The 14402-nt window shown below is 43.6% G+C and overlaps 1 protein-coding gene across 1 annotated transcript in view; it reads left to right on the forward strand.

Moving 5' to 3' along the window:
* Nucleotides 1–4035: 4035 nt before the first annotated feature.
* The window catches only part of LOC146186683 (uncharacterized), a 28099-nt gene continuing 17732 nt past the window's right edge, over nucleotides 4036–14402 (forward strand). The window contains exons 1-2 of the mRNA XM_084608081.1: nucleotides 4036–4102; nucleotides 13437–13468. Of these exons, the coding sequence (XP_084464207.1) occupies nucleotides 4036–4102; nucleotides 13437–13468 (99 nt within the window). The remainder of the gene's footprint in view (nucleotides 4103–13436; nucleotides 13469–14402) is intronic.

Here is a 14402-nt window from a genome sequence, read left to right on the forward strand (position 1 = left end):
TTTTCTCCATGTCGTGAGAAAACAAACCTTCTTTGTGAGTGCGCGAAGCGACTAGTGGCTATGAACACGGCTTTCCGTTGTGCGAACATTGTTGGCTCAGGAGACATACTGCTTCATAGTTTCCCAGATGATAGGAAACTTTCAATGCATGGGTCTCTGTTCATGAAAAGGAAAACTTTATTTCTTTTGAAATCAGCTGGGTTTTGAACTAATGATTTTATAATCGTTGGCGATCACCGATTCTTGGCAGCCATTGCGGCCACTTAGGATTTCAAATAAATCTGCGCGACTGAAATACAGTGATGTTCTGTCATTGTTACCGCAGCTAATTAGGTTAATACTGTTGTTGCACGGTGGATTTCACCGTCGTTACGCTTAAGCGTGGATACCGAACTTAAAACGAGAGTCGCGGATCACTGTTGTTACATATCTCGCCTCCGTTTTCGGCAACGTGAACCAGTACCAAATAGGTTCAGCGAACGAAATGCAATATCGGTAGAACGAAGCTGCATTTTCAATAGTCATTTATAACGCAGTGTCTGGAATGCCGCGCGGGTCGCGCGGCAACACTACTTTGGCATCATGCGAAGGCAGTGCTTCCTCCACTTGCCGCGTCAGTCGCGCGTACCACAAGCTCTCCGTGGATGCCTTGCGCTAGCGTCAAAAAGCGAGCTAAAATTTTGTTATTTTAAATAATAAGCCCAGAGATAACGGAATATCAAAAACTAACCTTTATTGAGGTTCGCAGACCCGCACCGAGTTCCCGGTAGGTGGGATAACTGCGATACAAGCTACAAAAAGAAATTTAACAATGGAGATGACGCATGTGCTGTATGTGGAAACTCCAGTGAAACAATTAACCATATTATACTCGAAAGCAATGGTATCCATCCGGAAGTTGATGCAGGCGCAATCACTGTTCCTGAAGCTCTGGGGTTTAGAGATGACAGTGGCCGGGTGAATAAACCGGCGGTGGAAACTAGCAAAAAACGGCTGGAAGATTGGTGGCTTAAAAGCAGAGAAGTGACATAATGTTAGTAATGTAGAAGCAAAATTTAATAAATAGAATGATGGTTTAGTTAACCAATCTAAATCAATAATTACGATATAGGGAGAAAACAGAGCATGATAGCTACTGCTACCACCCCGTTTCAAAGGGGACGCTCCTATATTCCATCCATTCATCCTACAGTCTCTCTTCACAGCTGTGTAGCAGAAGCTGCCGGTGCATCGCGGCTTATCCGATCTTCTTGTATACGTTAGCTTCTCTGCTAAGGCTGCGTCGTGAATGCTTAAATCATCTTCATTTCATTGTGAGACAAGGGGATTGACATTAAGGCAGTTTCACGAGTAGGCCAGTTACAACAACCCTGCTCAATACCAAAGCGTCGTCTGCCGTGGCGTCGATGTGAAACAGTGTAATCCAAGCGACCACGCGCGAATGTAATCGTCCGACGCGCTCATTAAAGACATCGCTTTAGCTGTCGACGTACTGGACAGCGTCTTTCGTAGCGCAGTTTTTTAGGACTGCTTTTTGCTCGAATGCGTACGGTAAGTGTTCAAGCTGCTTTACATTGTTTTAATAATCAATAACATTTTAAATCGAGCTGTCGAACACAACAGAAAACCCAACGTTCGTCCTTCGCACTCAAGCACAGCTTTATTCAGACTTTATTTTATCTGCTTCCCGTGAGACTTTAACCTCGTTTGGCACACACATAATACTTGGCAGAAATAACGAAGTAAAAGGCCCTTCACTCCTGAAAAAAACATTCCTCACTTCGTTGACAGCTTCGGAAAACGCAATTCGCAGCAATTGCGGTCATGTGAGCAACAGGGTTGGAGGGGCGCTGTTTCTGGTGATTGGTCTTATTGTTGTCTCGTTGGAAGCTTTTAAGGGATGTGCCTGTTCTATAGGTAACAAGACATGACTCTGAAATAAATCTGTTGGGCAGCACGGAACGGTACAAACCCCATGGTTTGACCCTCTTGTACTATTACTATACGCGTATTGCGATCGATAAACATCGACTTCTCCAACGTCTGCGACAAACAACTATCGATAATACAACCAGACACCATATTGCAGCTTAGTTATTTTTGTGGTGTTGGTTGGTTGGTTGGTTCATAGGAAGGGAAAGGCGCAGTATCTGTCACACTTGCTCTGTGGACACCTGAACCGCGCCGTAAGGGAAGGGATGAGGGTGGGAGTGAAAGTGGATAGAGAGAAGGGGGGGCCGTAGTGGAGGGCTACGGAGTAATTTCGACCACCTGGGGATCTTTAACGTGCGCTGACATCGCACAGCACACGACGCCTCTTCGTTTCGCCTCCATCGAAACGCAGCCAAATAGAATGCTGGTTGGTGTTTTAAGGACTAAGAGACGTTTTTACAACTGCACAAGAGATTTTGCGCAAGTGAGGATGTGATCTCAAGTGGGTGAGTCCGCGGTGTACGGAGCTTCGCTGATGAGGTCCGTAATGCGAGTTAATGCCGCCCTCAGCGCGCCCTTTGCTCCATCCCATTCTCTCAGATTCTTGGTCCGCGACTGTACGCGTACTTGGAAAGAGGAAGCCCTAACAGCAGCTTTGGATAGGACCCTAGCTTTGCCCTACATATTAAAATGCATGAGAGCGCCGAAATGTCCTCGTTAGGAAGACACGGCTGAGATGAAAAAAAAAAAAAAAAAAAGACCCAAACTGGGTTACAAAAAAAGACGTAATTATTAATATGTGTGGTCGACGACAAACTGGTTATAATTTTCGGCCCCTATTATTTAGCCGGAATACCTCGTTGAACACCACGAAGAAAGCTTACTTAGAAACTCATTAGGGCACAGACTATGTGATAAACCCTCGTGGGGCAGAAAAAAAGCCGAGATTTTAATACGTATGACAACCGTTCCTTTTGGGCAATTAAGGTAGTGCGAGAAACGAGTGTTCAAGAATATGTGATTTTTTTTCGCAGAGCTACCACGGTAATTTTGATTCCTAATCAAATATAGAGTTCTATAAATTAAACATTCTAAATTAGGGCAGTTGTTTTCGGTGGATAGCTGAAAAAATTGTTTTACAATATTCCACTTCCTGAGCACTATAATGGCTGAACTGAAAGTTTCACTTGGAGAAGTAATATTGACAGCCCACTACTACGGCCTGGAAAGACTTGATTTTGAAAAAAAAAATCAACTCTTTACAGGCCATAGCAATAAGGTTGCACAATCTCAACATTTCTGAACAGGGGAACCAGTCAAAAGGCAATGACAAGAGAAACGTACACCACGCCGACTAGACTGCAACTGTGTTTTAATAAAAAAACAGCTACATCCCATTAAGACTAAAAGTCCATGCGCCGCCCAAATAGTGTTAGATGCAGGACAATTAAATCAGAAAGCACCTCAAACCTATAAGAAGCAATCTAGAAAGGCAAATTGTTTCTCCAAAATGCGCACTGAAGTAGCACTGATGCTGTTATCTTTATTCTTAATGATGAATGTATTAATCATGTAGTGTCAGAACCCACCATGCCCGGTGACAGAACTGGTAGTGCTTTCGCATTACTGTACCTAACAAGAATTAGGTGCATCACTGGAATTTTTTCCTTACTCGGAGGAAACACCAACGCAATGAAAATTGTCAATTGAGGTTGTAGATAATATTTAACTCCACGTGCTAGGGTAATTTAGCGTGCTCTCACATTGCACAGTTTATTGAGGCATTCCAACCAGTACCACTATACTGAACATGGCTTTGATATTGGCAGTGGCCCGCATCATCTAGCTGGTGACTGTATTTACAGCCCCTGGATGGTGGTAAGAGATGCCCTCCAACCACGGAGGGTGGTCCAATCCGCTACAATCTTCTTGGCATTTGCACACACGCTCGGCGCTATTGTACAGAAGCGCCACCATGCAAGTACACCATTCATCAGTTCACCCATATAGATCGGTACCAAATCCAGCGGACACACACATGCCAGTGCACACACACATGCCAGTGCAATCCCATCATCTAAATTGGATAAACCTAGAACTCACATGTCGGACGAGTTAGGTACTTGCAGCAAAGGCTTCGCAGAACATAAAGTCGCCGCCTTTGAGGCAGGTTTGAGATTGTGGAGGGCATTCTCCGAATCTTCAAACAAGCGCTAGCCTGGTTTTTGAGATATTTTTTGGTGTCTTGCCTCCCTCAAAATACTGCAATGTGTCGCGACAGTGAAAATTCCACAATGAACTGCTTCAACGTTTCGTGGCTTGCGAGAGAAGGACGACTAACATGGGAACTGAATTAAAAGCCTGCGGCTCAATGAGTGCGAGACAGGTTTTAGGGAACCTCTCTGACTCGACCTCATAAGTTTGTATTGGCAGTGCCAACATTAAACTGGGAATGCGATGTTTAAACGATAAGGTACTGTCACCCACCATTTTATTGGACCTGTTTTTGATATCTGCCCAAGAATATGCTGCCTCTTGGATTAAGAGAGTTTTTGATTTGAAGGAGGAATCTTCATAATGTATCCACCCGGCTTTCTCAACCGACTCGTGAGGGAAAGGTTTCACCCTGAATTAAGGATAGTTTCCGAACAGTAAACCTACATTTTTCTACGATATGAACGAAACTGCTTCCCGATCTCTCAGTGAATAAGCTTTTATGATGACATATTAGTAATTGCTGCGTATGTCATCATCATCATCATCATTATCAGCCTGATTATACCCACTGCAGGTCGAATGCCTCTCCCATATTTCTCCACTTAATCCGGTTATGTGCTAGCTGCATCCACTTGACCCCTGCGAACTTCTTAATCTCATCCGCCCACCTAACTTTCTGCCGCCCCCTGCTACGCTTTCCTTCCCTTGGAATCCAGTTTGTTACCCTCAGCGACCATCGGTTATTCTCTTTTCGCACTACATGTGCTACCTATATCTATTTCTTCTTCTTAATGTCCACTAGAATGTCGGTAAATTGAGTTAGTTCTCTGACCCCCTCTGCACGCTTTCTATCTCTTAATGTTACCCCTACCATTTTTCGTTCCATAGCCCTCTCGGTTGTCCTCAACTTAAGTAGAACTCTCTTGGTTAGCCTCCACGTTTCAGCCCCATAGGTGAGTACAACATTCCGTGCTGCGTATGTGCACGGAACAAATTTTGATTGTATGTATGATTGCTCTTACAATGACTACTTAGGGAAATATTTAAAATATATGCTGTGGTCTGACAGCTTCGGGCTGTCCAGGAGGCGCGCGCGGCGGCGGAGAGCTTCGGGCTCTCTGTGCCGACGTGGGAGCTGCCCTCTACACCTGGCGCCTAGCCGAGTGTCCTTCAGGACCCCTACTGTGGGAAATAAAGTTTTACCAAACCAAACCAGTTCTATGATGGCGAGAGCTGTTTGGGCGGTAACCATTTGCATGCTCATATATCTCTACAGGATTGTTTGAATCTTTACGAAAGTGTGTTATCGCATTGCTGATTTTTTATCTTTTCTCCCGTAGTTCAAGTGAGTTGTTATTTTAACCGAAGGAGGTTGAAAAATGCCTGAAAACTTCTGAAAAGGTTTTGTTATGCTTCACCGAATGCTTTCATGTAGCTCTCGCAAGTTGTTTTGAAAACATTCACCGGATAGTAAAAACATACCTGAGCAGCTACACTAGTCTTGTAACCTATTATAGCATCACACTTTAATATTATAGTAAGGCTGCGTTTAATATTAAATGAACTCTTCTCGCACCTAACGCTTCTTTGCGGCCAATAAAAGTTTTATGTAGAATCTTCAATCCTTTGCATGACCACTATAGTCTCAATGATAGATACAAATATGAAAAAAAAAGATAGAAAAGCTTCTCTAAGGGGCGCAATGAGAGGTATTTTTGATGAAAGCATCGTGTTTGCAAAGATGCTGTGACTAAACATAGGAAATGAAATTAGACCCTTTGTGTTTGAGGTGTGACCCATATCTGAAATTCTCACTGAAAAACTAAAATGCTGCATAAAAACCTTCCAAGCTGAAGCTTGGAAGAACGTCGTCATTAGATGTTACAGCATCACACACTACTTGCTTTATATGTGAATTCTCTCCCACGCAATGACATCTATTTATTTTCATTTTCACCACCAATCACCTAGAGTTCAGTTAAAAAAAATTGGCGGTGCCTTCGCTTGGTTAAGCCTGGTAATTGCAAAAGCAATAGCTATGGCTACGCCTAGGTTCAGCTGGGGGTGTAGCTGGTTGTAGTGCTTGTGGTTATGCTTATGGTTATGCAGTGATTCACTCTGGCCACAGCATATGGTTCAACTATTGTTCATTGCGGGGTGCTACCTGGTGGTTCTGTGTATAACCAGTAGCGAGGCAAGGAGTGTCATGGCTGCAACGATATACTTGGTTGTGGGTGAGGTTAAGGCAGAATGTACAACTGCCGCTCCAGCACCGGCTTCAACGGCATTCTTTACGCCAGCAGAAATGAAAGCAGCCCTGGAGACTGCGTTGGTTCCACCTGCCGCTAGGTCAGCTCCTGAGGTATCCAACGTTGCACTCCCGGCGGTAGCTGCGGCTGCAGCCCCATAATTCTTCTTAGCTTTAGGAGCATGTGGCACAAATGCAGCTCCGCCCGGCCGTAGATCAATGTTGGGCTTAACTCTCGGTGTGTAAGGGCGTACCCGAACCGGCGCCCCAAACATCGTTCTAAACGGTCTCACAACAGTCTCAGGAATGACGTCACCCCGGCTGTAGCACTCCCTCACGGAGGGAGCGGCTTGTAGCTACCGCCTCGCGAGCTGACGGCGTGAGTTGGGGCCCCTGTTTTTGCGCCAGACGGGATGACGTCACTCCGGCTATAGTGCCTCTCGTGGAAGGAGCGGGAGTTAGGCCGCAGTTGGTAGCTACCGCCTCGCGAGTTGACGGCGCGAGTTGGGGCCCCTGTTTTTGCGCAGCTGTGCTTGGCGGCGCGCCAAAGGTCACATTAAAGGTCAATGGTAGCTACCGCCTCGCTACACGAAGGGCTGAAAAGTGAAAGTAGTATTGCTTTCGCAATAAAACTGCTGTACATTTAATTTTTCATTGGTCAGCATACCAAGCATATCAATTAAAAACATTCTTTGGCGGTTTTCTATATTTAAGTGGCTCTTGGATTTCTCTGGTATCTCTGTAGTAAAACAAAATGGCTTACCTTACGACTAAATAGCTTAAGGAGGACCTCGGTTATTGCAGTGTTATGCCTTAAGAGGCATAGCATATGGCTCCCAAAGGGCTGCCTTCTTCACTGCCTGAGGAAGTTGCACTATAAGAGATCGTTCCATGTCGGTCGATATATATAGATGGGCTTGTTGCTGAAATAGTACAGTACACGCAAAATTAGGAGGTCGTGGTTTCGCATGTCACCGACTGTATATGTTTGTTGATTTTTCTATTAACGTTAACGTTGTAGGTAATCTATGCCTAATTGCACTACAAACTTTGAAGAGATCAGCGCAAAGAACTCAAATAAAATTAAAAAAAAAATGCCCATTCTATATTCGGTTTCTATGAATGGCTGCCATCGGCCCCCGGGCCAAAAGAGATGCAACTAGGTGTAGTGCAGGGTGTACAAATAGCGCTATCGAGGCCGTCTTTTTAAGCAAGATCCCCTCAACAAGCTGTTGGAGCGTAGCGGGAAATATTTAAATTTCTCCGACGAACTGTGAATTGTCGGTGTTCTTAGCGCCTTATTTTGAATGTGAATGTTTGCAGTCTTTGGAGTTTTGTAGGTCATACTTAACAGCTTAAATAAATAAAAAAAGATATATTTTGATTACGTGGTCTTGGAGCCCATTTAAGCGCATTGAACTTGATATGGATTAAGTTCTTGCACGCCGCAGGAGTGGACAAGCAAGAAAAGCAGCAGCTGAAATGGTTTACACTGCTTTATGAGCAGTCATGAGCGTGTGACGTATAGTGCTCGATCTCAGGGGGGCTAGAGATAGTTATCTGTTCCGTGAGGAATGTGTGGGTACCGCTCTGACGATATATTTATGCAACGCGTTCGCGACGCATCTGCAGCGTTTAGAGCTCCACGCTCCACATCGGCCACGTGCATGGTCGTGCCACAAAACGACTGACGTGCCACATTACCCCGAGCGGCTTTATCACCACTGTGGCAGCCATGAGAGGATTTTGTATGCATTGCTTCGACAACACCAACTAAGTATTCTCGCCACGTCGTCAAGAAAAAACGCACTTCGTCCAAATACGGGACTCTAGATCGAAGCAGAATACGCAGCTCTTGGACACAAACTCGGAGGTATACGAGGAAGCGATGGTATGAAGCTGGGACAGATGGCCCGATAAAAGCACTAGCCTCTGGCTAAGGACGCTAAGAGTGCCCTCTGGAACAACACGGCTAATGCATTGCGAGATGCGGTATTCAGTTGGTTTCATTACAGGGCACATTCGCGTCTACTGCGACGGCGTAGCTACCCGTGGCAGCGAACGAAATGCGATTTACTCCTTTCTTCGTACAGGACTATCAGAATCCTTTGTAACTTGTTCCCGTACAATGCGTCCTGTGGGCGTTTGAAGATGAATGATATTCAGAACATTGGGAAGGTGCAGCGCGCTTTGTCGTCAGCGTCGCGGTGGCGTTTTGATGTGGCGCACTTTAATTTCTCTTGCGCAAAAAGCAATTTACTCCAATCTCACCGAGCTGTGCCGACAATGGCGGTTTGCTTACATTTGCGAGGAAAAATGGGTTTTTTACTCCTTTGGAATAAATCTTCATTTTGAATTGAGAATATATTATTTTTGCATAGCATGAAGTTTCCAAACTTAGTAGGGACGCTTTATCCTTTCAGGCAGTATAAATCATGTAGCAGAGTGTCTTGAAAGCAAACGTGACAAAGCCTTGTGCTTTCTTTTCATTTTCTCGTGTCGTCGCTATTGCTTGCTATGTCTGTCTTGTGCGGCGGATTTCATTAAAAAGGAATTACCAATGTCCCAACGAACGCGCGCGATTGCCCAATGATGTTTCAGAGTGATATTCTTGAGGTGTGGGCTTTTTGAATCTCTGCAATTTTAAATATGCGCTTCAGTTTGTATAGGCCACCTTCAAGTATTACATTTGCAGTATTCAAAGGGTGACGGTTTCTGCGCCGTAATTGCTTTCTCCGTAAACATTCTGTGGAATAAAATGTTACAGCGACCACTGCCTAACATTTTCAAACATGGTGTTGTGTTGCGTGATGCCAAAATACAAGCCAGGCCAGACAGTTGATCAGACCTAATTAAAACCAATTCCGTTTAATTTAACACGAAAACAGCTATTTAAAATTTGAAAAATTTTAACGCCTCAGGATCACCGCTTCATTTTTTTATTTAGAACGGAGACTGGAAACTAGGAATTAAAATAAGGCATGGTCTTTCTAGTTGGAAATTGATGTATTCGGAATTGGTGCATTCATACCAGCAAGCTTACAACCCTCAGGTATGTTATTTAGTGTGCTAGTTACTCATAAGGTCAATCTATTTTCATTGTAAGGGGTGCTTATTACGCCTGGAACAGACCCCGACATGTGTAGCCCTCTGGGATTAAAGATTTCATTGAATATTTCATTTCAACCGCGCACACTCTTTTGTAGAGGCCATTTAAAATGTTTAGTAGCCAAGGCCCTAGTTAGCTCTATGACAAAAGAATATAGTACATCGGTTGTTACGCGTCATTTCAAGCACACTATATTTTAGTTTTTACACATTCTTAGTTTCATCCTCTTGGATATATTAGGCCTTAGTTCTTACTTGATTCCCCCATACTGCAGGTTCATAGATTCCAGATTAACATTTTATAAGTGATCTAACCTCATATAGGATTTTTGTTGCCACTTGAAAAGCCTACGGCTACCTATGGGTAGCAAAGTGCGGTTAGTCATGACGTATGTTTAAATCTACTTCCTCACATTATATATGGGAATCAAGCGCTGAAAAGAGAAATGAAAGGAAGAGCACATTTTTTGTTGAGAATCCAAACTGCAGAAGGGAGTTTATTTATTTATTTATTTACCCTCAAGGCCTTTCGGCATTACAAAAGATGTACAACATCCCGAAGAAAGAAATAAAGAGCCCGCATATACAGCTTTTGTGTGCTCACTTTATATGCCAGGAGCATCGATGTAGATGCGGTAGCATTGATATTGCCTGATGGCTGCTCATATCATCATCACAAATAAATGAATGTGGTTGAGTGAAGCTGTATCTTGATGGGCCCCTTGCGGGTGTTGAACTGCTTGCGTGGTTTTTCATCTCGAGTGCTAAACAGTTTTATGAGAGAATTTCTCTCTAACTGTTCTTGACAGCGAATTTCGGGAGCAGGCGGCTAAGAGCGCTATTAAATCAGGACGCGCAAGTGGGAGATTGGAGTCTTTGAGGTGCTAGCTTCAAGAAACCCCACCAGAAGTGTTATCTGTGCTTGCGTTTTTCGCCTAAAAAGAACAAGCATGCACTTAATTCGAGGTTCACACGGGAGAGCCACTCGAGGAAGGGGGGGGGGGGGACCAGGGGGAGACTGCTAAAGCTCTTTTATACTCCGTTTCATACATCAGGTGCAACGCAGCGAAAGCTACGCAAGTAGTCCGCAAGAAAAAAAAGGAGGCGTATCACTACGCGCTCGTTTTGTGACCGAGTGGTTCCTGCGGAAATGGGACTCTATTCCGAGCATACACGTTTGCAATAACTTGCTTCGCATGCCTAGACATCTTCGCAGTGCGGATCGTATAGAAAAAATGCGCACCGAAGAACATTTTCTCGAAAAGAGATGCGCAGCGCGGAGAGCACAGCCAGCGCCATCTAGTGGCACAGCTGGTAAAGTTGCGGGGCAGCGAAAACGCGATACGAACAAAAACGACATACAAAACATACAAATTCACCGAATCTGATCTTTTGTCCCTAAAAAAGGTGCTCTTTATCAAGTTGATGGCAAATATAAGATGTATTAAGCTTGCAGACAAAATAACTATTATTTCCTCTCGTCAAGAGCAGGCACTATTTTTCATCGCGGATGCGGAAAGCGCTGACAAGAGCTGTAGCTTTGGCAGTGTTGCACTTGATGTATGAAACGGAGTATAGGCACCGTCGGCCGGCAGAACCCCTTACCATGCTCTCGCGTTCACATGAGCGGCGTATTAAGAAATGGATATCACTTTTGGTAGGCAGCGCCTAGAGAAGAGTGGGTCAGCGCTCCGAGCCTCAATCCTTCCCCGCAGACGGTTTCAGTGTACATGAGACGACCTGGAAGTGGGAGTCGGGTTTACGATGTAGCAGCGAGCAAAGCTTATACAAAATGTCACAGCAGTTTCAGGTCAAAATAAGAGCATAGAGGCAATGTAAGCATCTGGATTGCACATCCTCGGTCTTCCCTCCTTTATCCCCAGCGGACTGCAGTCACTTCACAAACTAAATGAAATCAAAGCTTGTTATTTAGTTCTCCCCATTTTACAAGTTACGAGGAGAAAACACTGCCACCCTTAGTTTAACATTCAACTGCCTGTGCCCATTCTTCTTGTGACGGCCGTGCTTGAGCATTGTAGGGTAGTAGGAGATTTTTAGCTTGTACAAAAAAAGCTTTTTATTTTAACACAGTAATTACATACCGGATATATCATATGTATTTTAAGAAATATGTGAGCACTCAACTTAGCAAGAAAAAAATGACTCTAGAACATTTCTGCAAGAACTATAAATGTTCAGTGCGAAACAAAAGACGTCAAAGCGGAAAGAAAAGGGTTACTTCAGAGAAATAAAGTGTCACAGCTAATAATGTTTCATGTTCTTCTAAGGTGAAGGCATGTTTTGCAAAAATGTTCAGTTGCTTCGGAAAGTTGCAGCAAAATGATTACGCATCATACATGGCGAGGTATAGATGAATGGCCAGACGTAGATGTTTTGTGCTGAACAAGTAGATGTGTAGTGAATATAAATGGAGTATTTTAAGTATATTCGTTCTCACGTAACAGAGCAGTTCTATATATGGGTACAAATCTTAGTATAACTTCTTCCTTGGTGAGTTGGTGCACATTGTACATAATAAAGTTAGAGCGCAAAAAGAGACCACAAAGACACAGCGCTTGTTCGGTGTGTCGTTACTGTCTGTGTGTAGTTGCTTACATTCTCGCTCTTTGTTAGAAAAAATTTAAAGTTGTGTAAAGTGATATGACGATGGTAAATTTATCAAAGCATCTATCAGTGTGCACAAGCAAGGCATGTTAGCAATTATTTGCACAATATGCTTTTGTGTGACAAATATTCTCGCTATTCTATTATGTTATTGAATTCTAGACGCAAATGCAGTATGTGATAAATGGCAGAAGGAAACCTCTCTAGATTAGAATTTTCAAGGATGCGAGATCGAATTAGCGTCGCGGCGGCCGCTTTTCGATGGAAGCGGAAATCTAGGCGCCAATGTGCTTTGCGGTGTCAGTTCACGTACGTTAAAGAACTCCAGGTGGTCGAAATATCTTGAGCCCTCCACTATGGCATTTCTCATACCCGGAGTCGCTTTGGGAAGTAAAGCCCCAGAAACCAACCAAACCGTAAATATGCGTTCCAGAAACAGTGAGGATGGCGTGCGACCGTAGACTTCACCATGATCTTCTACACAAACATGCTCAAAATTGTTTTATTAGGTCCGTACAACCGACATACCGAAATAGTTGGTACGGTGCAGTAAGTGGAAACAGAAAATTAGTTGTGGTTTAACTCTAGTTAACCCTAGTTAAAGAAGCTTCCGCCGTTTTCTTTGCCGCTTATAAGGTGTCAATCAGTATCCCATAGATAAGGTTTTCATGAGTGCAGTACCGCTGGAAAGGTCTGCAGAATTTTCCACCAACCGATATAGCGGTCCCGCTGAATGAGTCGAGTTTTGTAAACTTGAATACTGCAAAAATAGGGTGTTTTAGAATTAGGGACACCATCGATTTAAGGGACAGATATTTGACGCTAGTGTGTACGTCGAGAGTGATTACCGAACTCCTCGACTATTCATTCCAGTACTTCGGCTGTATGAAGTGTCACCTCGCAACTACCTTATTACCCTAATAGATAGGGTCTCCCTATTTTAAAGCTCCCTACTCCATAATGTTAGTACGTACGAAGGTGTGCAGCGTTTAGCAAGTCCGGAGTGGCCACTAGTCACATATGCTGTCTGGCAGTCTGTCACAACGCATAGCGCAGCAGCCCGGTAATGGTAATTTTCTCCGCGTTTATGACAAGCTCTAAGGACCGCTCAAAAGCTCTGCGTCTTTCTCAGATATCACTGTTATAGAACAAGTGTTTAAGACTGAGATCATTGCTGATTTTTCTTTCTACTCTCTGCAAGCAATTTTACTAGGCATTTATACTCGTTCATTCTCACCGGCTAGGCTCGGCTGAAGACCTACTAATATTTGTGCACTAACATTGGCTTCTTTGCTTATCATTTCAGGTTACGCAAGACCTCAGAAGAACTTGGACACAGTGAGTTCCCCTGCTTCAACATTTTTTCTCTGCTGACTAATTAAATAAGGCTTAAAATATGTATTGCCTAAAGCAGTGCTGGCATGAAATAGTTTTGGCGAAGATTGTGCGTCAGTTAAGAGTAGCAACTGATTCTTCACCACTTTTATGTTTTTCTCCTCAGTTGTGTAAGAACGGGGAGTGCATGGTGATTAGGATATTATAATCATTAGGCAAATTGCGCCTAGTTTCGGGGGAAAAGAAGCCCACGAGCTTCATTTGCGTCCTACGACACTCTGGAAAAGTCTGCACCGCCTCCGTCGGATATTTGTCGCGTAACACGCCGAGAAAACAAAATGTAGAAATTCTTCGGAACAGATCAGATACTCTAGAGCGCAAAGGCAAAACTTCACTAATTTTTGAAATAATAACCACTCCTTTAAAAAATGGTCTGCTAGTGTAATATCTGGGATCCATTGCTATTATTCTAGACAGATCGGTCCCTCTATTTCATATGAGGTGATGTTACTTGAACAGGGACTTATTTCGAGCAATGTTATTATTTACGCACATCTGCCTCTAAGGTATGTACGTACGTATGTCTTATGTCTTTATGCGGCGACGTCAGTGCGCTATGATCATTTTGTGTGATGCGTCGCATGTATAATATTTGTTATATTGAGGTATTTGGTGCAGTTGTTCAAAGAGGCATTAATGAAAACACTGACTAATAAATCATTAGTCATAGATTTACAGCACGAAAGGCACACATAATGAAGAGGTTAGACTACAAGCCGCTGAATAACAATCACTTGTCATTCAGCGCCTTGTTGTCTAACCTCTTATAGAATAATAGATTCGCATCTTTTGTTCAGAACCGAGAGTTTATATAGAGCCGATTTGAAACAGATGAAATATGCCATTAAATATGAAGTGGCCTCTTATGGAAGGCAAT

The sequence above is a fragment of the Amblyomma maculatum genome, chromosome 6 (assembly GCF_055883805.1).
Source record: "Amblyomma maculatum isolate TAMU_Amacu chromosome 6, ASM5588380v1, whole genome shotgun sequence".
Taxonomy (NCBI): Eukaryota; Metazoa; Arthropoda; class Arachnida; order Ixodida; family Ixodidae; genus Amblyomma; species Amblyomma maculatum.